Genomic DNA, 23,748 nt, shown 5'->3' with positions numbered 1-23,748 from the left:
GACTTCCTGTCAGAATCTTGAATTATTTCCCCCTCTGGGACAAAAATATTCCAGCATGGCACTTCTCTAAGATGTCTTGACCTGACAAATGGGTGCTAGAGGAACTAAGGGGAAAGCACCTGTATCTCTCAAAGGACTTAAACAAAAGGGAATTGGTTCAGAGACAGGAACCTCCTGAGACTCCTTAGATCCCCACTATGTGAACTGTTTCTGTTCTCTGAGGCAGGAGCTTTTTTTTTTTTTTTTTTAATAGTAATGGAGTTGAGCACCGAGAGTGTGACTCTGGGGTCAGTTAGGACTGGAAGAAATCCATCTCTAATCTAAAGAAATGTTTCTCCACACAAGTTAAGAGGGAAGAATTCCTGTAGTTCCTGAGAGCCCTATCAGTGAGAACTGGGAAGATGTTGAATGGCCGGTTAGAAGTGCTTCAGGCTGAAGGTGTCTGAAGCACCTAGATTTGTAACAATCTCTTTTCCAGTGTCCTGGCTCTGCAATAATAGCATATACTAGTAGGGTATGGTTTCACTTAGGAGCCTTCTTTTGCTGGGGTTGAAGATTAAGAATTTTGGCAGTCTTCCTCTGAGGTGACTCATTTGGAGTTGGAGAGAGCTGGTTTGCCACATTAACCAAATCTGGGATAGACACAGTTTCCCATTCCATACTGATCCTTGTTACTAGAAGGGAAAAGTCCCAGTTCAGCCCATTAATAAACATAGTGTTAAAAGTTACCTGGGTGAAATCAATATCTAAAGGAATATCAGAATTTTCCTTAAAAATGATGTGAAGTTGATTGTAATACTCATGAACAGTTTTATCAGATTTTTGTGTGTGAGCCTGGATTTTGTTCCAATCAGCAGGTTTTGGAGAAACCCCAGGAACAATGTGATCAAGCCTCCTGGGGACTGCCTGAGGCTGATCATATAATGATAGCGAGCTGGCCTCCCAGCTGTAATTCTAGAAACCTTTCAGGATTTCCCCCAATTAGTAGTTTTCATCCAATGCTGATCCTAGCCTTCACAGACCAACATAAGAACTAGCTGATGTAAGGTTGATAAGTTTAAATAATTATATTATATTCTCCAGCAATCTGTGAGTATCCTCAGTTACTTTGGGAAAACTTTTGACGATAGCTCTTAATTCAGCTTTGGTTCAGGGAATACAAAAATTAACAGTTCAGCCTCTGGATTCCTGGAAGGCTTAATTTTAAACAGACATTCCAACAAGTTCAGAGGAAAAGCAAATGAGAATAGTTTCAACAGGGAAACTTGTAAGAGAATTGGTATGAGGGTAATTGACAGTACAGAGGAGGAGAAGACAGTGTAGCTAGGAAGGAGGAAGATGGCCCTGGAGATGGGATCTAACCCACGAAGAGCCAAAAGAGAGAGAGAGTGGATGATGCTAGGGGCAGAGCCTGAGGCAGAGAAGCTGAGGAAGAGGAGCCTGAGGCACCGGGAGCCATTTTATCTCTCATTGCTCATGTTTTCCGTAAAATCTTATTTTGTAAAGAAGCAATTCTAGACTCCTGATACTGTTGGGAAGCTTCCAAATACCAATCAAAGTAAGCATTCCACTCATTTCTGGAAATTTTGAGCTTTGTTTCTAAAAAATTTTCAACTTTGGGAATTTCAAAAGTTCATCATAATGATCATTGAGATCCTAAATTGTCTTTGGTCAGGTTGTCCCATTTAGTTAGAAATGTGCATAAGGAAAGACTTCAGTTCTTAAACATCAAATTTGCCAGAGTCTCTGCTTGAAATGTACTCTCACAATTCTTAGTTAACTGGGCTCTGATGTCTCAGAGGTTTTTCTCTAGAGTAAAAGAACAATTTTCAAACATTTTGCAGCATAAGGAGCTCAGTTCAAATAGCTCACAAGCCTAAAATACCAGCCAATCCTAAGGAAATAGCTTGGTCCTGGAGGAGCTTGGCGAAAGGCTTTTTTAGCCACTTTCCAGAGACTAGCCCTTTGCAAAGGAATAGGCTGAAGGCTGGACAAAAACAGGCACAGTTTCAGTGAAACGTCCCCTGCTCCTGAAGGAATGGATCAAAGGCTAGTCTGCTTCAGTTGAAACAGTCTGATCTCAAATCAGACAGAAGTGCCAAGTGAGTACTTGCATACAGAGCAAAGCATTGACCAGAAAAACGAAGCTTTATAATAGATTCTGAATAAAACCTAGAGAGCTTCAAATGCAAAGAGAATGTGAGCTCAGATCCAGGAGAAGGATCTTCAGACTCCAGATTTGGTGAGAAAAGCAATGAATGACAGTGGGCTGAATTGTGGGTGCCATACCTGTTTGCTTACCAAACCACCAAAATGTGGATCTGAAATAAATAGAATGCTACATATTCCTCCAGCAAAAATGGGCTTATCCAGGATCAGCAGAGAACTGCAATTCAGGATGAACAACTGTAGTGATCTACTGCAAGTCCCTGCGCAGCAGGAGGATGATACTTTTTTAGAGAGAAAAGGAAGCCAGGAGGGCAGTAAACAGAATCCATGGCTTTTATTGTCGGAGTCCATGCTAGGAGAGAGAGGAGGCTTCTTTCTTTTTCCTTTTGGGCTCAGCTGCCATCATGGGGTGTGAGAGTTCCTTTTGGTTTCTCCACTCTTTATAGTTGAGGTTTCTTTTTATTAATTTTGACAGAAATTAATGAAAAATCACTCTTACAGTTCCTTGTTGAACTATAAGCCCTTTAAAATATGAAGTATGGACATACAGTCAACAGTAGGATCCTGTCACATTCTGGGTGGTCTTAGGTTAAATTAAATAACAGTAATGTATTTTCTAGAAGTAGATAGTGCAAAAGACATGGCAAGTGAAATGGGACTTTTTAATCCATCAGTAGAGAAATACTTGTAACACTGGTAGTGCCACACTGGTAATGGGTGCTTAATAAATATTGGATAGTAAGACATCGGTTTTTAAAACTAAAAGGTTTTTGTTTTACTGTATCACGGATTATTGGGCTTTGGTTGATGTTACTAATTCTGTTTTGAAAAGAATATAATACCTAACTTACTGTGGAGAGAAAAGGATGGTTTTGAGGACACTGCTCTGTTTATTCCAAAAATCTTGCTCCTCTTCTAGACATGCCATTCTGTGCATCAAGAACGGATTATTTTTTTTTTAATGAAAGAAAAGTCCTATTTCTGGACCATGTTCAAATATCTCAGGTTACTTTCTTTTAGCCTACCAGTCAATGCCTCTTTAGGATCCAACTGGCATTGTGTCAAAACAAAGACACCCTCTGAGCATCTGAAAGGGAATGCAAGTTTAAGTTGTCACGTGGGAAAAAGGTTTTGTTTGCTTTTATCTTTACAAAAAGCACAAAGTTTTGTATGGGAAGAAATATAAGTACATATATATATATATATAACATATATATGCACATACAGCCATATAGATATACATATGTATTTTTTATTCAACAAACATTTATTAAGCCCCTATTTTATACAGGTAAGCATTTGTTACACATATGTTAGATGCTTCATATATAAAGCACAATTTACTCTCATAATAGATGCTTTATAGCCAATGATGAATAAAATGTGAACATTGTTCTTATGATAAGTCCAAAGTCCTTCACATAGCTTACTAGGCTTCATAATTGCTAAATTAAAGGGCTTTTTTGTTTTTGTTTTTTTCCTCTTGGTCTTTACCACATTCACATTCTTAAACAATCTAACGTTCAGCAGTTATTAGGAACTGGGCCAGGTACTGGGAATGTTCAAGACAGACAAGATCCCATTTTTTGTTAAGTTAACTAAGAAGTTAATGTGAAGAAGCTATTTGTTTAAAACCTAGAGAGATTCATTTCATCTTTGGGGATAATCTTATCCATATAGGGCCATAGTTATGATTATATATGTTAAATTTTAAATGTACAACACAGGGCTGATGCATGCCTGATGTTCAATGAATGTTAATTCTCTCACCCTGCCATTTCTAAAGTCTCTTGTTTGGCAGTTCAAAATTAAAACTAAATGGACAACACTGAGCTCTCCTCCTAGAAGACAGAAGATAAACACAAAAAGCAAGTTTCATCCATTTTATTCTTTAATAGACACTAAATCCTGATTATTGTATAAACAAATCTTAATGCTTCATCTTTTTTTCTTCTCATCCATGAGAAGTTAATTTTGATTATTTTGTCTTCCTTGCTTGAGTTTTATTTTTAAAGTATAATTTGTGGAATACAAGATGTTCCTCTTTATGCAGATGATAATGAGAAGGGCTTTATGGCAAGGCCTCTGAGTTATTTCTGCCCTGGTCTAAACTATATCCAGATGGGCACTTGGAAGCATTCCCTTGGGGTGGGGGAGAAGCATATGGAATATGTCAAGTTCTAAAACATGGGGTTTGGATTGTGGATACTGTGGTGAAATTGAGTAGGGAAAAGAACTGGAGGAATTATGGTTGAATCTGTAACACAAAAGGAGGGGGGAAAATAAAACCCCCAAAGAATTTTTTTTATAAAACAGATATTTAAAGGAATTAGCAGAAAGTGTATTTTATGCTGGCAGAGTCCTTTTACAATGTGATTGATCTTGGTTCAAAAATCGAAATGAGATAATAAGAAACAGAGATCGTCCTATTTTTGTTCCACATCATATTTTTACTAGCAGATCTGAGCCAAAGTTTTGGAAAGAGGATAGGTTTGCTTATGAAATGAACTGGCCTAAAACAGAAACTTCCAAGAACAATAAAACTTTTTTTAAAGTTAAATTTGATTCTAACAGATATCCTACCATTGTTTTTAATGAAAAGTCTTTTGTGACATTTAGCATTGGATTACACCAGTCCGGTACAAAAACAGAAAAACCCAGCACTTAGTGATCTTCTGGACCCTTGGGTCAAACTTTAATGTGCATATTGATCATCTGGGATCTTATTAAAATTCATATCCTGATTCAGTTGGTTGGTGGGACCTGATGCTTCATTTCAAACAAGCTCTGAGGTGATGCTAATGCTGCTGGACCACATGCAACATTTTGACTAGAAAAGATTTAGGGGCAATTTTGTGTTAATTGGGTTTCCCTGGTGGCTCAGACCGTAAAGAATCTTCCTTCAATGCAGGAGACCCAGGTTCAATCCCTGGATTGGGAAGATTCTCTTGGAGAAGATAATGGCTACCCATGCCAGTATTCTTGCCTGGAGAATTCCAGGGACAGAGGAGCCTAATGGGCTACAGTCCAAGGAGTTTCAAAAGCATAACTGAGTGACTAAACACTTTCTGTTTTTGGTAAATCACCTGTAGAGAAAAATAATCACCTTTTCTTTTTTGTGAGAATCAGAATGCAATTTTAGCACATTTTACATTGTTGATAATATTATGGGTGATAAAACTGAGCCTGAATTTAAGAGCCAAACTTGACAACCATCCTGAGGATAGATTCAGAACAATTATTTGCCAAAACTGATTGTTCAGTTCAGTTCAGTTCAATCTCTCAGTCATGTCGAGTTTGACTCTTTGCGACCCCATGGACTGCAGCATGCCAGGCTTCCCTGTCCATCACCAACTCTCAGTTGGTAATTGAGATAGATTGTAGATATAAACTGTCTCATGAAGCATTAAATTGTCAAGGAAGACAGTGAAGGTAAGACAAATGTGTGGTTCATTTAGCCTGATGTGGATCTTTCCTGGTTTTTTCCTGCTACTCAGTTACATCACTTGTTTAGTTGCTAAATTGTGTCCAACTCTTTTGCAACCCCATGGACTGTCACCCGCCAGGTTTCTCTGTCCATGGGATCTCCCAAGCAAGAATAGTGGAGTAGGTTGCCATTTCCTTTCCCAGGAGATCCTCCCAACCTGAGTCTCCTGCATTGACTGGCAAATTCTTTACCACTGAGCCACCAGGAAAGTCTGCTAAAACAGCCTGAAATATAGACCCAGGTGATCTACACGGTAGTAACCCACCTTGATGGGATTATTGAGAGGCACAGGCTCAGTGTCCTGCTGGAGACCTACCAGTGCTAGTATCTGGCGTGGTAAGCTGTTAGTGGAGCAGAGCAGACCAGTTTGCTCCTGTCCTCTGGTTGACAATGAAGCCTCAGAGGTGTGCCTGATACATTTGATCCCTTAGTGGGGCATGAGGTCCCAGTACCTCCAGGCTAGTCAGCTGTTCCTGAAATATCCTAACCTGTTAGTTGAGACAGAGCCCCTGAAGGGGGCTGGCATACCGTCCTCATGGGAAATCCTGCTCATGTTGAGCAGCACCTGAAAGGTACACAGCAGGGAAGTAAGTTTTCTCTTCTGGAGACCTTTCCCCCCTTCCCAAGAGTTTCTTTTCTTTCTTTTTAAAAAAATTAATTTATTTTTATTTGACTGCACTGGGTCTCAGTGTGGCATGCCTCTTTTTTAGTTTTGGCATGTGAACCCTTAGTTGAGGCGTGTGGGATCTAATTCCCTGGCCAGGGATCAAACCTGAGTCTCCCACATCAGGAGTGCAGAGTCTTAGCCACGGGATCACCAGGGAAGCTCAACAGTTTTTTAAATCTTGCTAAGCTATTCTTTCTCCCTCTCTTTATCTTGTCCTTCTCAGGAAAAATTAATTACTCCTGAAAAAAGAACAGTGTGCACTCACTTCATTTACTTTTTAAAAAAATCACTAAATTACCTTTTTATTTTAAAAATAATTTTAAATGAATAAAATATGATGGGGCAGCAAAAGTTCCCCATCCATATTCCCATACTTTCTCATCACAGAGATAACTGGTGCTTTGAATTTTATGTTTATCACCTCTATGCAAGTTTATATACTTTTATTATATGTATATTTTATGTATATACATCAGTTCAGTTCAGTTCAGTCACTCAGTTATGTCCAACTCTTTGTGACCCCATGGACTGCAGCACACCAGGCCTCTCTGTCCATCACCAACTCCCAGAGTTTACTCAAACTCATGTCCATTGAGTCGGTGATGCCATACCCTGTCTCCATACACACTACATAATACTGCTTTCTGTTTTATTCTTTGCATAAGTGCAGTAATGCTTACTGATTTCGCTGAAATTGTACTAAATTTATAGATTGATTTTGGAAGAATCTTTCATATTAAATTTGGAATATCTCTTCATTTATTCAGTCTCCTTTTAGATCCTTCACTAAAAGTTTATATTTTTTCTATGAAAGTCTTACAGATATTTTGCTACATTTATTCCTAGGCATCTTGTTTTTTGTTGCTATTAAAAATTGCATCTATTTAAAAATTATGGATGTACCCTGACCACCTTACCTAAAATAACCTTCCTTACTTTTTCTTCCTAGAATTTATCACTGCCTCACAGTATTTCTATTTCTTTGTTTGTTATCTACTTCTCCTAGAACATAAGTTTCCCAAAGGAAGGACATTATTTTCTTCATTATCTTGTCCCAGTGTCCCGATATAATAGAGAGACAAGTATTTGTTGTGTGAATGTTGACTTAGGTACAGTTCCTAAATTTTTGTTTGCTGGTATAAGGAAACCATTTTAATTTTTGCCTATTATCTTATCCAGCAGCCGTTCTATTTTCTAGAATGTCAAAAATTTTGCGTCTTGTGTGCTTCTCTATCTTCAGTGCCTAGAAAAGGCACTTGGTGGATATTTATGAATAAGTGAGTGCTCTTAAATATTGATTGGTAGCACTTGCTTTCCAGTTCTTACAGCCATTCTGCCTTTCCCTGACTTACTGCCCTGAAGAACCCTTCCGTATATCATGCAATAAAGTGATGAGAGCAGGCTTTCCCATGTTATTTCTTATTTAAAAGAAATGTTTAAAAACTTTTAGCCCTAAGTATATTTAGAGGTGGGGGTAGCTCTCATCCAGTGAGAAAATTTCCCTCTATTTCTAATTTTCTAGAGTTTTTATGATGAATGGGTCTTCAGTTTTATCAAATACTTTTCTGCATTTGTGCAGAAAACACTGATTCTCCCTTTGTGTATTTTTGGATCTATTTTTCTCTTTTAATCTGTGTGTGTGTGTGTGTGTGTGTGTGACAAACTGTTCTAAGATCTTTTCATCTTAAACCATTGTGAGTTTAAACTACATAAAATTTACCTGATTAAAATTTACATATCTTACAGATTGATGGATTCATTTAGCTAATAGTCTATGTAAGATTTTTCATCTGCATTGTTAAGTGAGTAAAATAGATGTTTTGAGTTAGCTAAAAGACACTTGATTGAAGTTAAAGAAAAAAATTTGACAAGTGAACAGATCAACTCAGCAAGTAACTGAGGAGAATCCCCAAATTTATTTGATCAATTTAACCCCTAATTTTTTTTTTTTTCCAATCAGAGCCTTCCAGTTGGAGGAGTCTCAGGACTGCAGCAGAGATTTTGTGGAGGTCCGGGAAGGGAACGCCACTGGGCGCCTGGTGGGACGATACTGTGGAAATGCCCTCCCCCTCAATTATTCATCCACTGTCGGGCACATTCTGTGGATCAGATTTGTCTCCGATGGCTCCGGCAGTGGCGTGGGCTTCCAGGCTGCATTTGCCAGCAGTGAGTTGGTTGTTTTAGTGATGGCTTCCAGAAGGTGTCCTACAAACTAGGAAAGATAGCAGGGGTTTCAGTGATGCATTAAAAACAACTTATTTATTGTTTCTGTGGAATTACCTTATAATGTATTAGAAAAACTAAATTATATATGAATGGCTGATAAGGAGCCAGGGAGAGCATTCTCAGTAGCTCTAATATTCTTTTCAAGCTCTAGTGTCCACCTAATTTTAAGTTAAACTTTTTTATGATAGTGTGTTAAAAGAGTTTTTTTTTATTATTATATTTCGGTTTCAGTTTGGTATTCTTATGTCAAATGTGTTTCATTTGATGCTATAAACTCTATAGTCTTCTAATTAAAAACATTTAGTATTACTTTAGGATACTCCTAAGTGCTCAGATGTTTTAACAACAGGATATTTTTCGAATAAAATAAAGTATGAAATATTTTTATTTTCTAACTCAACTTTTTCATAATGAGTTATTCTACATGTGATTCAAAATGTCGGTTTCTCTTTTATAATTTTAAAACATATGTTTCATTCTTTTGTAAGACAAAATAAAATTATAAAAACCAAAATTATAGAACAGGGCTGGTAATGCCCCTTCCCTTGTCTCCACGTCCCCTGGGGTCTGGGAACCCATTTTACATGGGAAGCTATTGCTTGTTTTCACACTGAGGAGCCTTCCTGGGAGATGGAATTCCATTCACAATATCATCTCTTTTCCAAGGAATTAATAGATAGTAGAGAAACCACAAGGGAAGCAGTATTTCTTTCAGTGCTGAGAAAAGAAATTGCAGTCAATTAAAAGTCCATCCTTTTTAACACCCCCTTGCCTTTTGTTTCTTTCATTTGATTAAAAAGCTGTTCTAAGTAGGTCTAATTTACTACCCTGGTTTCCTTCCTAGTATTTGGCAATGATAACATTGTGGGAACTCATGGGAAAATTGCCTCTCCCTTGTGGCCTGGAAATTACCCCCACAACTCCAATTACCAGTGGATAGTGAATGTGGAAGAATCTCAGGTTATTCATGCCAGAATCTTGGAGATGGACATGGAGGGCACACTTAACTGCTATTATGACAAATTGAAGGTGAGTTTTTAAGAGCAATTGATGTTTATACATTTTGGTGAATTGCTTTTGGCAATGATAGATCCAAGTTATTGTCTATTCAAGCATTTGCAAATCATAGAGGATGGTCTACCCTACACAATGAATAACCCCACTAGGTTATCCAAACAATGGTAATTCTAGTATTATATTTGTTAGTTTTGATTCTGTAGCTAACTTTTTTCAGCATTATTGAAATTTTTCTGTTGAGCTTGTCTAAGCATGTATATTTATCTTATATCCTATTTTATATCCCATTACCCTGTTCATTCTTATGTTAGAGTGCTAAAAATTTGAACAATCATTTTAAAATAAGTATAAGTACTTATATTTAAGTATAAAAGTTGTGGTGATAATTGCCATTCAGACATTGGCTACTGTACCAATTCCCGAAGCACTATCAGATTACTTTTCATCCAGCTTTATTGAGATATACTTGACAAATAAATACTGTGTATATGTAAGATGTACAATTGGGTCTTTTCATATATGTACACACTATAAAATAATAATCACAATCAAGCTAGTTGATACATACATCATATCAGTTACCATCTTCTTTATTATTGGTATGATGAGAACACATAAGATCTTCCCTGTTAGCAAATGTCAAGTGTTACAATGAACTGTTATTAGCTATAGTCACATTGCTCTACTTTACATCTTTAGAATTATTAATCTTGCACTACTGAAACTTTTACCCTTTGACCAGCTCCCTATCTCCCACTCACCCATCTCCTGGCAACCACACTCTATTCTCTGCTTCTATGGATTTGACTTTTTTACTATCAGATTCTTGAAGGCCAAGATGCCATCTTATTCATTTTAGGTCCACAATGCTTCACATAGGATCCAGTACTTGATAGATGCTCAGTGTGTTGGACATAATTATTAGATAATTTGAAATCTGAACTTATATTACAGCTTCAATTGAGAAATTTGTAATAACACTTAAAACAAATTTATTCAAATTATTTACAAGATGGAGGGAAGGAGGTAAAGTGTAATTGGATAGCATCTGTTCATGGGTGCAGAAAACTAAACGTGCTCAAGACTATGTACTTGGAAATTGTCACAAAGTACTAGGTAATCTAACATTTTGAACCAAATGAAAGAGATTTCTTGAGCTTTGAATATGCTGAACCCACGCAAGCTATGATTCTTCTGGTGTCGCCAATTCTGCTTCTTTACTTCTTTGGAGACAAACTCTGTTTCTTTACTTACCTGTGGACAGGTGAGCTCCTTCAGGACACCTGTCTACTTTCTCTCATGAAACTTTTCCTTTATCTTGTTACTTTTCCCCTTTCTTCCTAATTCCTCCCTTTGAGGCCCCAAAGCACATTCAGTAAGCACTGTTATGCAACTATCTTGGTTGCTACTTTTCTACTCACAAAGTTTACTGTAAACCATATAGTGAGCTACATCACATGGAGCATGTTTATTAATATAATTCTGCAGGAATGAGAAATAATTTTAAAACACATTTAATTGTTTGCAGTCATATTTTGTACTTCATTATACTTTCTTTTTAAACCTTATATGTAATGTTTGCTTATTTATGATAAAATTATAATAGGTTATCCTTTTGACTTTCTATTTATGAAGAAAATGGAGGTAATTCCCTAAGTTCAGTGCTTTGTTCTCTGTCTTTTCCATGCAGATTTACGATGGGGCTGGCATTCACTCCCGCCTGGTTGGAACCTACTGTGGTACCCAAACTGACTCTTTCAGCTCCACTGGAAGTTCTCTGACATTTCAGTTTTCTTCTGACTCTTCGATCTCAGGGAGAGGATTCCTTTTGGAGTGGTTTGCAATGAATGCCTCTGTTGGACCTTTACCTACCATTGCGACAGGTCTGTGTAGTAATAAATGGCATTCTTTATAGGGGCTGATATGTGTAGACGAATATCTCCAAGATTCCAACTAATCAAGGCCAAATACACAAATGAATAAGAATAATAATTGCAGTCTCAAAACCCTCCCTCTGTATGTTCAGGTGTTCTTTTAATCTCATAAATACATAAAGATTACATGTTTATTCCAAAAAGTGCTGGTTTCCCATTATATTTTATTAATAATTAAGGGCGTAAAAAAACATTTATTTTAATTAATTAATTTATTTGGCTGCTCCAGGTCTTACTTGCAGCACCTAGGATCGCCTATCTTTGTTGGTTGTGGCTTGTGGGATCTTTAGTGGTGGCATGTGGGATCTTTTTTTTTTTTTAGTTGGATATGTGAATCTAGTTCCCCTGACCAGGGATCGAACCCAGGTCCCCTGCACTAGTAGCTGAGTCTTAGCTGCTGGACCACCAGGGAAGTCCTGATAATCAAGAGCTTGATATCCGCAAGACATTACACTTAAAGTTTCTAGAGATCACTTTAGAGATCTCTGAAAGTTTGGTTTGCAAATACCATGCACACACACACAGTAGTTAAAGATCAACTGACAGAAGTATTTTCTTCTGTATTAAATATCCTTTATTTTTCCTCTGTTATTATAAGTGTGCCTTCAAAAATGCTTCTCGTGGTACTTAGCAGGTGATAAACTGTCATGTTTCAAGGTAAAGGTGGCCTAAATTGTAAGCTTGTATTTTATTTTCCTACTTTAAAGATATGTTAGATTCCCTCAGTAAGTTGTGTTTTGGGAGATGGTTAAGCAACTGAGCGACTACAATAGTATGGGCTTACTTCATGTTTGACAAATAATAGACACTCAATAACTGGGTAAAGTGGCAAAATGATGGTGAAAACAGAAGAATACCATGTGTTTTTCTTCAAAAAACTATGGAAATCACAGCTGTCTGAATCAGTGTAAAAATATTTATAAATTTCTTTGAGAAAATTGTTTCAATTTGGTTGTTTCAAGTATAGGATTGTGGTTTTAAAGTTAAAATGCTACCATCTTTTCTACCAGCGGTATTTCAAAGCTGTTGCTTTTCATTCTGCAGGTGCTTGTGGTGGGTTCCTGCAGACAGGAGAGGCTCCAGTCTTTCTTTACTCCCCAGGCTGGCCTGAAAGCTACAGTAATGGCGCCAACTGTATGTGGCTCATCCAAGCTCCAGATTCTACTGTGGAACTCAACATCCTTTCCCTGGACATTGAATCTCATAGCACATGCAGCTATGATAAACTTGTGATAAGAGATGGTGAGAAACATTTAAAAACCAAAATAAAGCAAAAAACTACCAAGTTTCAACCCTGACACATACTTAGTTACATTCAGTTATAATCATGCTTGTTTACTACCTTCACCCAGTTTGTATGGAATCATGAGATACTAGAATTGGCTACATTTATGCAGAACACAGGCTTCCCTGGTGGCGCAGTGGTAGAGACTCAGCCTGCCAGTACAGGAGATGCAGGTTTGATCTCTGGTCCAGGAAGATGCCCTGGAGAAGTAAATGGCAACCCACTCCGGTATTCTTGCCTGAAGAATCCCATGGACAGCGGAGCCTGGTGGGCTACAGTCCATAGGGTCACAAAGAGTCAGACACAACTTAGCAACTGAACAACAACAATAACTACAGAACATAAGGAAAATATTAAATTGCCCATAGCAAGATAATTCACACACTACACACTTTGTCAGGGAGGGCATTAGGAAACATTGCATCTGGTTTAAGTAGGAAATTATGATCTGAGTTTCCAGGTTGTGCTGCTTTCTCATTTAAAGGCTATGGAAATCAACCCTGATATGTTATATCTATGGCTTTAAGATCCAAGTATGAAAAGTACTTATAATTTCAATGTATTCAGTTTTCCATGTCTACTGAATCTCTGGGTAGAATGGGTTGAAAAATGAAACTCACTCAGTTGTGTCAGATTCTTTGTGACCCCATGGTCTATACAGTCCATGGAATTCTCCAGGACAGGATACTGTAGCAGGTAGCCTTTCCCTTCTTCCTAACCCAGGAATTGAACCTAGGTTTCCTGCATTGTCGGCAGATTCTTTACCAGCTGAGCTACCAGGGAAGCCCCCAGAATGGGTAGAATTCAGGGCTAATAGTTTTCATCTTTTCCTTGTTAATGCTAGACAGGGACTGAGAGGTGTGACTAATGCTTTAGTGCAAGATGTACAGAGTTGTAACTTCGCGATCTGCATGGAACAGAGAAGAGGGAGGCCATGTCCTCTTGTCAGCATTTCTTATTGTTTGACCAGCAGCATCAGTATCACTTGGGAACTTGTTAGTGATACACATTCAGTGCTCCACCCCAGATCAACTAAACTAGAAACTCTCATATGGGTTCTAGATCTGTCTCCAGTTAAGGTCCATAGCAAGAAGAGATAAGAAAGCCTTCCTCAGCAATCAGTGCAAAGAAATAGAGGAAAACAATAGAATGGGAAAGACTAGAGATCTCTTCAAGAAAATTAGAGATATCAAGGGAACATTTCATGCAAAGATGGGCTCAATAAAGGACAGAAATGGTATGGACCTAACAGAAGCAGAAGGTATTAAGAAGAAGTGGCAAGGATACACAGAAGACTGTACAAAAAAGATCTTCACGACCCAGATAATCATGATGGTGTGATCACTCACCTAGAGCCAGACATCCTGGAATGTGAAGTCAAGTGGGCCTTAGGAAGCATCACTACAAACAAAGCTACTGGAGGTGATGGAATTCCAGTTGAGCTATTTCAAATCCTGAAAGATGATGCTGTGAAAGTGCTGCACTTGATATGCCAGCAAATTTGGAAAACTCAGCAGTGGCCACAGGACTGGAAAAGGTCAGTTTGCATTCCAATCCCAAAGAAAGGCAATGCCAAAGAATGCTCAAACTACCACACAATTGCACTCATCTCACACGCTAGTAAAGTGATGCTTAAAATTCTCCAAGCCAGGCTTCAGCAATACGTGAACTGTGAACTTCCAGATGTTCAAGCTGGTTTTAGAAAAGGCAGAGGAACCAGAGATCAAATTGCCAACATCTGCTGGATCATCGCAAAAACAAGAGACTTCCAGAAAAACATCTATTTCTGCTTTATTGGCTATGCCAAAACCTTTGACTGCGTGCATCACAACAAACTGTGGAAAATTCTGAAAGAGATGGGAATACCAGACCACCTGACCTGCCTCTTTAGAAATCTGTATGCAGGTCAGGAAGCAACAGTTAGAACTGGACATGGAACAACAGACTGGTTCCAAATAGGAAAAGGAGTATGTCAAGGCTGTATATTGTCACCCTGCTTATTTAACTTATATGCAGAGTACATCATGAGAAACACTGGGCTGGAAGAAGCACAAGCTGGAATCAAGATTGCTGGGAGAAATATCAATAACCTCAGATATGCAGATGACACCACCCTTATGACAGAAAGCAAAGAAGACCTAAAAAGCCTCTTGATGAAAGTGAAAGAGGAGAGTGAAAAAGTTGGCTTAAAGCTCAACATTCAGAAAACTAAGATCATGGCATATGGTCTCGTCAGTTCTTGGCAAATAGAAGGGGAAACAATGGACACAGTGTCAGACTTTATTTTGGGGGGCTCCAAAATCACTGCAGATGGTGATTGAAGCCGTGAAATTAAAAGACGCTTACTCCTTGGAAGGAAAGTTATGACCAACCTATATAGCATATTAAAAAGCAGAGACATTACTTTGCCAACAAAGGTCCATCTAGTCAAAGCTATAGTTTTTCCAGTGGTCATGTATGGGTGTGAGAGTTGGACTACAAAGAAAGCTGAGCGCCAAAGAATTGATGCTTTTGAATTGTGGTGTTGGAGAAGACTCTTGAGAGTCCCTTGGACTGCAAGGGGATCCAACCAGTCCATCCTAAAGGAAATCAGTCCTGAATATTCATTGGAAGGACTGATGCTGAAGCTGAAACTCCAATGCTTTGGCCACCTGATGCAAAGAGCTGACTCTTTGAAAAGACCCTGATGCTGGGGAAGATTGAAGATAGGAGGAGAAGGGGATGACAGAGGATGAGATGGTTGGATGGAGTCACCAACTCAATGGTCATGAGTTTGGGTAAACTTTGGGAGTTGGTGATGGACAGGGAGGCCTGGGGTGCTGCAGTCCATGGGCTCACAAAGAGTCAGACATGACTGAGCGACTGAATGAACTCAACTGAGGTGCTCCCCTCTCCTGACCCTAGTCTCTGCCTCCAGATGATGGTCTTTACAGCTGGGGAGGCATTAGTCTGCATGACAGGTCTTGCAACCTTAGTGCCTGCCCAGACAGCAGGTGACATCTAGTGAAGTGTCAAGCTAGAGAACAGCAACCTAGACAGCATATTAAAAAGCAGAGACATTACTTTGCCTACAAAGGTCCATCTAGTCAAGGCTATGGTTTTTCCAGTAGTTGTGTATGGATGTGAGAGTTCAACTATAAAGAAAGCTGAGTGCCAAGGAATTGATGCTTTTGAATTGTGGTGTTGGAGAAGACTCTTGAGAGTCCCTTGGACTGCAAGGAGATCCAACCAGTCCATCCTAAAGGAGATCAGTCCTGGGTGTTCATTGGAAGGACTGATGTTGAAGCAGAAACTCCAATACTTTGGCCACCTGATGCCAAGAGCTGACTCATTTGAAAAGACCCTGGTGCTGGGAAACATTGAGGACAGGTGGAGAAGGGGACGACAGAGGATGAGATGGTTGGATGGACATGGGTTTGGGTAGACTCCAGCAGTTGGTGATGGACAGGGAGGCCTGGCGTGCTACAGTTCATGGGGTTGAAAAGAGTCAGACATGACTGAGCAACTGAACTGAACTGAATTAGGAGTGCGGGCTTGTCGTTATGGATTTTATTTCCCTAAAGATGCCAGAAGCATAGAATTTTCTATAAATTTCCTAGTTATTAAATGTTGGCAATTAATGAAAAATGCGTCAGAGCATTTTTTTTGGACCAAACAAACATGTTTGCTATTGGCCCACAGGTGTCTAATGTGCATTTTCATGTCTCCTTTATCCCCTCAACCATAGACCTGCTAATTACAGTGAGGAAAAATCAAATGGCAGAGCATCTTTCCTTTTCTGCTGTAGGGTAGGAGCTGGGCAGTAGGTGAAGACTCAGGTCAATCATATATGTGTGTTTACATGGTTAACCACAACTTTCTACCTTTTTCCTATCAACAGTCTCCTCTAAGCACATTGCCCAGAGGAAGTATCATCTTTCCTCCTTCTTTTATTCTTTCTTTAGAAAAGAAATGAAAATCAATAGACCCAACTCAATCTCACTGAAAGATAAAATATACACTTGTGAAATAAGTAACAACATATAATAAGCTTCAAAATTTTCTAGTGCAGATAATTAGAAATTAAGTCAACAGATTTGGGCTGAAATATATAGCAAACTACCATAATGAAGATAAAAATGCAAGAGGAGTTACAGATAAACTTCTGAATGATAAACTAATGTATAGTTACCAGAAGTCAGAACTCCTCTAAAGAATGCTAGGTATTTATAGCTGTGCCACTACATTCGGAAACTTGTTTTCTAAACTAGCTAGTAACGAGTGAGTTTTAGGTTGTGGTTAATGTCAAAAAAGAATCATTTTGCTAGTTGAGTGAAAAGGTCAATTTCCTCATGTCTTATATTCTATTTCTATGTATCTTTTAAGTTTGAAATTCATTAACTCTATGCCTTAGGGGAAAAAAAAGCAATGTATTTTCCCAGTCAAAGCATCCAAGTCTGTTGTAATCCCCTTTGCTCCATTCAGGCTTTAACTGAAACAGCTGTTTTGATCAACATTTACAATTGAGAGAAGCCAAAGGGAAAAGGGCCATGGGGTGACCCAGCCCTCACTGGTGTTTCTGGAGTGCACACTTGCTGACACTAGCTTTTTTTCATCTTCTGCACATGGACAGAAGTGTGTTCTTTTAATGGCAGAACAAACAATGAGCAACTAAGAAATGAAAAGGAAAAAGAAAAACCCTCTGAAGGTGGAGGCACAACTGTGGGCAAATGACCTTATAACCTAGCATTGATCTGCAGATGAAGAACCAAACGCTTTGTTTTTTTTGGATACTTGACCTTCAGCAGTCAGAATAGCTTAGTTTAGTGTCTGATGCACACATCAGCCCTGGTCCTCAATTACTTTCCAGTCCCACATCCTCTTGTTTCGAGTTTTAGTTCCAGGAGGAGCTGTCAACCAGTGTCTGAAAAGGCAGTGGAACTGGCAAAAAAAAGTCATTATTAAATAGTGTAAAGAAAAAGGCAGACAGCCCCACTACAAACCAGAATGATGTAACCCCTGGAGTATACCTGTATCTGATAATCTCGTTGTCTCCTAGGAATGGGGGTGTTTTGAGAATAATGTATGAGGTGCTTCTGCTGGGTTGCACTGGTGGTGGAGCTGACTCTTTAAAAAATGTTTCATTGGAGTACAGTTGATTTACAATGTTGTATTAGTTTCAGGTGTATAGTAAAGTGAATCAGTTATCCATATACGTATATTCACTCTTTTTAAGATTCTTTCCCCATGTAGGTAATTACAGAGTATTGAGTAGAATTCCCTTTGCTATGTATTAATAGTAGATTTTTATTGGTTATCTGTTTAATATATAGTAGTGTATATCTGTTAATCCCAATCTCCCAATTTATTCCTCTCCACTCCCCTATGGTAACCATAAATTTGTTTCCTACATCTGTTTCTCTCTTTCTGTTTTGTAAATAAGTTGTGGAGATGACTCATAAGTCAGCATGTTTTCACACTGACATTTCCTTTCCTTGGTCATAGGAGACAACAGCATGGCCCAGGAGCTAGCCGTTCTCTGTGGCAGAGAGGTCCCTGGACCCATCCGGTCAACTGGAGAGTACCTGGTGATCCACTTCACCTCGGACTTCAGTGTAACTGGGGCAGGCTTTAACGCGTCCTTCCACAAGAGTAATATATTCTCTTTATTTGTTCTAATTCGTTTCATCTCACTTTGCCTGTCTCTTGCTGTCTCTCTAACATACTCTGCTTGTTTTTCAATGCCAAGACACAGATTATAAATCAGAGTGCACAAGTCTCTGCCTAGCCTCTGGGGAGGAGGGGTTATCCTGATGTCATGTACTAAGTCCTGATCAAAAAACAAACAAACAAACTGGTCACATTGTACAGAAGGATCCTCCACCTTCAGTTTTCTGGGTGGGGCATCTTCTCTCCATAAAAAGTCTAAGAGTAAGATATCTAAAACAATATTTCAGCCTAGGTGATGGCTGGAACCAGAAGACAGTACATATCCATAACACAGCAGAGGAGCAATAAGTCAGAGTTATCCTCAGTCTAAGAAATAACCAGTCAAAGTAATATAGGAGAAATCATTGTAAATCCCTTGGTTGAAATGATTCATTTAAAGGTTGGCAGGAAGAGTTTGCTGCTCTTGAAATATGAATTTGGTGAGTCCAAGAAGATGCACAGGAAATGGGAGGCTGTCATGTGGAGTATGATCAGGAATTTGAACACTTGACAAAATGTGAATTCCAACCATCATTTTCAACCCAAACTGGATTAAAGAAGTAGCCTACAGAAAGTATAGTATCTGAAGACCCCCATATTTGTAACTGAAAAATATAATTTTTAAAGTAGATTATCAATCTAGACATTAAACATGAATATTTTCCCCACTGTTTTGTATGGTTATTAGAGAGTAGGGAGCAATTGAAAATAAATGATCACCCTTACAGTCAAGGGGGGCTGGCTGTGGAATGGTTTAAAACAATGGGCTTTGGAATTAGATGGACCTAAGATAAATTTCCACTGCTGCATTTTAACTAGTGGTGTGAGCCCTCTGCACTCACACACTGATGTTACAGTGGGTCCCTGATAGCTGGCAGATGACTGACTTCACTTAGGATGTTGAGCTCCCATTTCTGTCAGATCTCTGCTCAGGTATAACCACAGTTACATGGCCTTCTCTAACTGCTCCAGACAATATAATTCCATTTTCCCATTCCCAATTCATCTTTCTTTGTAAACTTATCACCACCTCACGTGCTACATATGTGTTTGCTGGGTGTCTGACTTGTCTATAAAGCTTCATGAAAGTTAAGGGATTTGTCTCTCCTGCTGACTTCTACATCCCTATCTTACTAACAAAAGCACAGTGAGGACCCAGGAGCATGTGCTCCATCCGTGCTTGTTGTGCTCATTGTTTCCAACATTTTGGTCCCAAGTGAGTTTCAAATCACATTTCTATTGCCTACACTTTGAAAATTCTCAAGACAAACAGGAAAAGCATCGAAGTCCAGTTTCGCATGTTATCTAAATGCAATCTTTGTTTCTTCTTGGCAAGGTTGTGGAGGATACTTGCACGCAGACCGGGGGATTATCACATCACCCAGATACCCTGAGACCTACACACCCGATCTCAACTGCTCTTGGCACGTCCAGGTCCAGAGTGGCTTGACCATTGCTGTCCACTTCGAACAGCCCTTCCAGATTCCAAACAGAGACTCCTCTTGCAACCAGGGGGATTACTTGGTGGTAGGTCTTTTTTGCTACTTTTTCTGATTACTTCTTCTACACACTTCATAACAAAATGATGCTATTTTTCCTTTTGGGCTATAAGTTGATAAAACCTGTATACCTTGTCTTCATCATTATGAAGGTAATTGTGCAATTTTGATTTGTCTTTTCAGCTCAAAAATGGACCTGATCTTTCTTCTCCACCCTTGGGTCCCCATGGAGGAAATGGTCGTTTTTGTGGCAGTCACCCTTCGTCCACTCTGTTCACTTCGGATAATCAAATGTTTGTTCAGTTTATTTCTGATAATAGTAATGAAGGGCAAGGATTTAAGATCACATACGAGGCAAAGAGTTTGGGTAAGTATTTTCACTGAGAATTTTGTCTATACTTTTCCTGCAATTGCTTGATCTTCCTTGTTTAGATAGATTTGAGGAAAAAATATATAGTTTTTTTTTCTGAACTAAGAATAATGAATTTATTAAGAATAGCTACCTATTATCAAGCACTTACTTTGTGCTGGATACATTGCTACCTCATCATGACTACATCTTTTCATTGTTCCCATTCTCTAGATAAGTAAGATGAGGGTTAGATTGTGCAAGAAAATGAACGAAGTGAACTTCTACATGAGTATAAATTGAGCTGATCTTAGTGATCCCTGAAATTCCCCATACTTTTCCATTATAAAATGTCTAATTATAAGTTATATTTGGTTGCATAAACCTTGTAAGAATGATAATTACATTGTTTTGTAATCATTTGTATGCTTCTTTTTAGATGAATGTATAATCCTTTGATTCTATTATTACCCATCTAATTATATAGTGTAGTAATGATCTTGACTTAATTACACTTGATTGTAATTCTATTTAATTCTGCTGTAATGATTTGATTTTTGTGACATTTGATTTAGATAACATTTAATTGAATAAATAAGTAAACAAGCTTCAAAAAAGAAAGGGAGCAGTGTCAGTAGGGAGTGAGTCTTTGGTCCCTTAAAATGAGATAAATCTAATTTTGGTTTAATCCTATGTATGACCTCAGTCTCAGATTCCTGGATATATTTCAAAATATATATTCATCTAAATAAAGCCATATGTTTTATGACACATTCTCCAAAATATGAGAACTTAAAACATCAGCATAATTTCCTACTCTAAGGAAATGGGGAGAGGAGAGGAAATAAATGTCCACCAGCTGACATAGAAAATCATCTCATCCCTCCAGCAGGTTCCATGACCACCAGGAACATCCTTTCCTCTCTTCCCAGCACACATAACGCTGGTGCTTGGAGGGAGCATTTAACAACACAGCTTTGTGACACCGGCAGCACCACCTTCTAGGCAGCAAGTTTCTTGTCCCTCACTGTCTCCATGCTCAGCTTTGGTGCTGAGTTGTGAATGGTCAGGATTTCACATGGCCCTGAGACTTTACAGAGTCCTAGTGCCTCGTGTTTAGTAAGTAGACCCAGAACTCTGCTTTTCCAACTTTACCCAGGTAGACTGTCTTGAATTATACTTTCAAAGTCAATATTTAGTGGGAATTCATATACACTAAGGGTCTATTTGCAAACACTATAATTCTATCATTGCTTTGTGGGTCCTCTATTCATGAAAGAATGGTTATCATCATTGGTTATCACCACTTCCCCATCTTTCTGCCTTAATCTTAAAAGTCTTTTAAGTCTTTTAAGATTTCAAAACTGGTTGCAATATGATCACTCTTGTTGATCTCAGTTTTCTGATTCAAGCATCTCCCCCAACTATAGTCAGCTCTACTTCCCTAGCTGTCTTTCCACCACACCTACTTCTTGGCCACTCCTGTTTCTCAGCTTTTAACACGTTATTCAGTGAACAACTTTTGGCATCAAATTAGCTTCATTCTACCCCATCATCCTCCCAAGAACATCCTTCTATATGGTCAATGAGATTTCTGTGTCCCTGTGCTTGATGCTTTCTTTGTCACTGGATTAATTGATATTTTAGTTTATTAATTGAACATTTACAAAGGGTTTCACACTGTGCAAACCACCAAACCATTGCATAATTGATTGGCTTTAAGGAGGAGTGAAATTTCTGCTGAGAATATATGGTTTAGCAAATTAAAAAATGACACATGTGGTAGCTCCCTTGATAGCAAATTCAGAATGTATTTGCTTAAAAAGAAAAGGAGGATCATTCCAGATGAAAGGAAATTGAGACTGGAAATACAGATAAAGAGACTTTTAAAAATGAATGTGGCCATTGCCTGCATCCTCTTTCTCCAGACTGTAGACTGATTTCCCTGTATTTCCTGACAGCCTGTGGGGGCAATATTTACATCCATAATGCTGATTCTACTGGATACGTAACCTCCCCCAACCATCCTGACCATTATCCCCAGCACGCTGACTGTATTTGGCTTATAGCTGCTCCTCCCGGGAAACTCATACGACTGCAGTTTGAAGGCCAGTTCAGTATCGAAGTAACACCCAAGTAGGTCGCCTCTGTTTAATTTTCCTGCTATCCAGAGTTGGTATTTATTTTTAGCTGTCACGTTTGAGAACAGTTTTCTACTGCTTTTTTGTCTTTTCTAAAAGTTTTTATGGAAATGTAGTTCATTTACAATATTGTGTTAGTTTCAAGCATACAGCAAAGTGATTCAGTTATATATATATATACATATTTTTTTTTACATTCTCTCATGATAGGTTATTATGTGATATTGAAAATAGTTGCCTGTGCTATACAGTAGGTTCTTGTACAGTAGGTTCATCTACTTTTCTCAGCAGCATTTACTGCTAAGGAAATCTAGGGATGGGGAAGGAAAATGTTAACACCTCAAGCTAAAAACCTCGCCTGCCCGTCACCCTCCCATCAGCTGAGCAGATGATGTAAACAGATACCATCCCTCCTGACCCTGTGCACATCCTCCAAGAGACTCGGAGGACGGCTGTCTGAGATTTATGTCATCTCTTCTTCCTCCCACAGGAAAAATAGAGTGTCTCTGGTAGACAAGTATTTATTTGCCCAGCCTCACACTCGGTGTCATAAATGATAAAATGCCTCTTTAACAAATGGAAATTTGTGACACCAGGGGTCACTAGGGTTAGAAACAGGACTGGAAACAAGGACAGTCCAATTTCCCAATCTCTTGTTTAATAAGAATCATTAAAGATTACAAACCAGAGAGTTTATGTCTTACTATGTTGAACACAAAGAGATTGAGAAAAGCTCTGTATTTTTCTCTTAGTTTAACAAAAGCATGTATACACTTGTATGCATGCATGTGTGGTGCAAAGCTTAGGTATGAGAGCTTTTGTTTACCATTTCTGGACTCTTGATATAATGCCACTGTCCCCTCACTGAGCATTATTTGGCTGGTTGACTTTCTCAAGAAAGATTGGGTAAATACCTGTCCTCTTTTATGGACACAGAATTCTGGCTGAGATTCTCCATAAGCTCCGTTTACAGAGCTGTCAACAAGAGTTCATCTTTGTCTCATGAAACGTGTCATAACATCATGTGAAACAAAATACTTGGGTTCTGAAACTCCTAGGGGTTGATTTTGGAGCTTCCCTGCTGGCTCAGTGGTAAAGAATCTGCCTGCCAATGCAGGAGACGTAGGTTCGATCCCTGGGTTGGTAAGATCCCCTGGAGAAGGAAATGGCAACCCACTCTAGTATTTTTGCCTGGGAAACCCCATGGATAGAGGAGCCTGGCAGGGTACAGTCCATGGAGTCGCAGAATTGAACATGACTGAGTGACTAAACAAATAAATATACAA

General features: G+C 38.7%; 1 protein-coding gene across 4 annotated transcripts in view; it reads left to right on the top strand.

Moving 5' to 3' along the window:
* CUBN (cubilin) overlaps window positions 1-23,748 on the top strand; it is a 281,074-nt gene that overhangs the window by 175,689 nt on the left and 81,637 nt on the right. For all 4 annotated transcript variants that reach the window (XM_043478782.1, XM_043478781.1, XM_043478780.1 and 1 more), the window contains 8 exons: window positions 8,284-8,489; window positions 9,394-9,578; window positions 11,257-11,449; window positions 12,545-12,742; window positions 18,270-18,416; window positions 19,810-20,000; window positions 20,156-20,339; window positions 22,283-22,457. In XM_043478782.1, the coding sequence (XP_043334717.1) occupies window positions 8,284-8,489; window positions 9,394-9,578; window positions 11,257-11,449; window positions 12,545-12,742; window positions 18,270-18,416; window positions 19,810-20,000; window positions 20,156-20,339; window positions 22,283-22,457 (1,479 nt within the window). The remainder of the gene's footprint in view (window positions 1-8,283; window positions 8,490-9,393; window positions 9,579-11,256; window positions 11,450-12,544; window positions 12,743-18,269; window positions 18,417-19,809; window positions 20,001-20,155; window positions 20,340-22,282; window positions 22,458-23,748) is intronic.

Source organism: Cervus canadensis, chromosome 10 (genome assembly GCF_019320065.1).
Source record: "Cervus canadensis isolate Bull #8, Minnesota chromosome 10, ASM1932006v1, whole genome shotgun sequence".
Classification (NCBI taxonomy): Eukaryota; Metazoa; Chordata; class Mammalia; order Artiodactyla; family Cervidae; genus Cervus; species Cervus canadensis.
The sequence above is the reverse complement of the archived record's forward strand: the minus strand, read 5'-3'. Positions and strand labels throughout refer to the sequence as shown.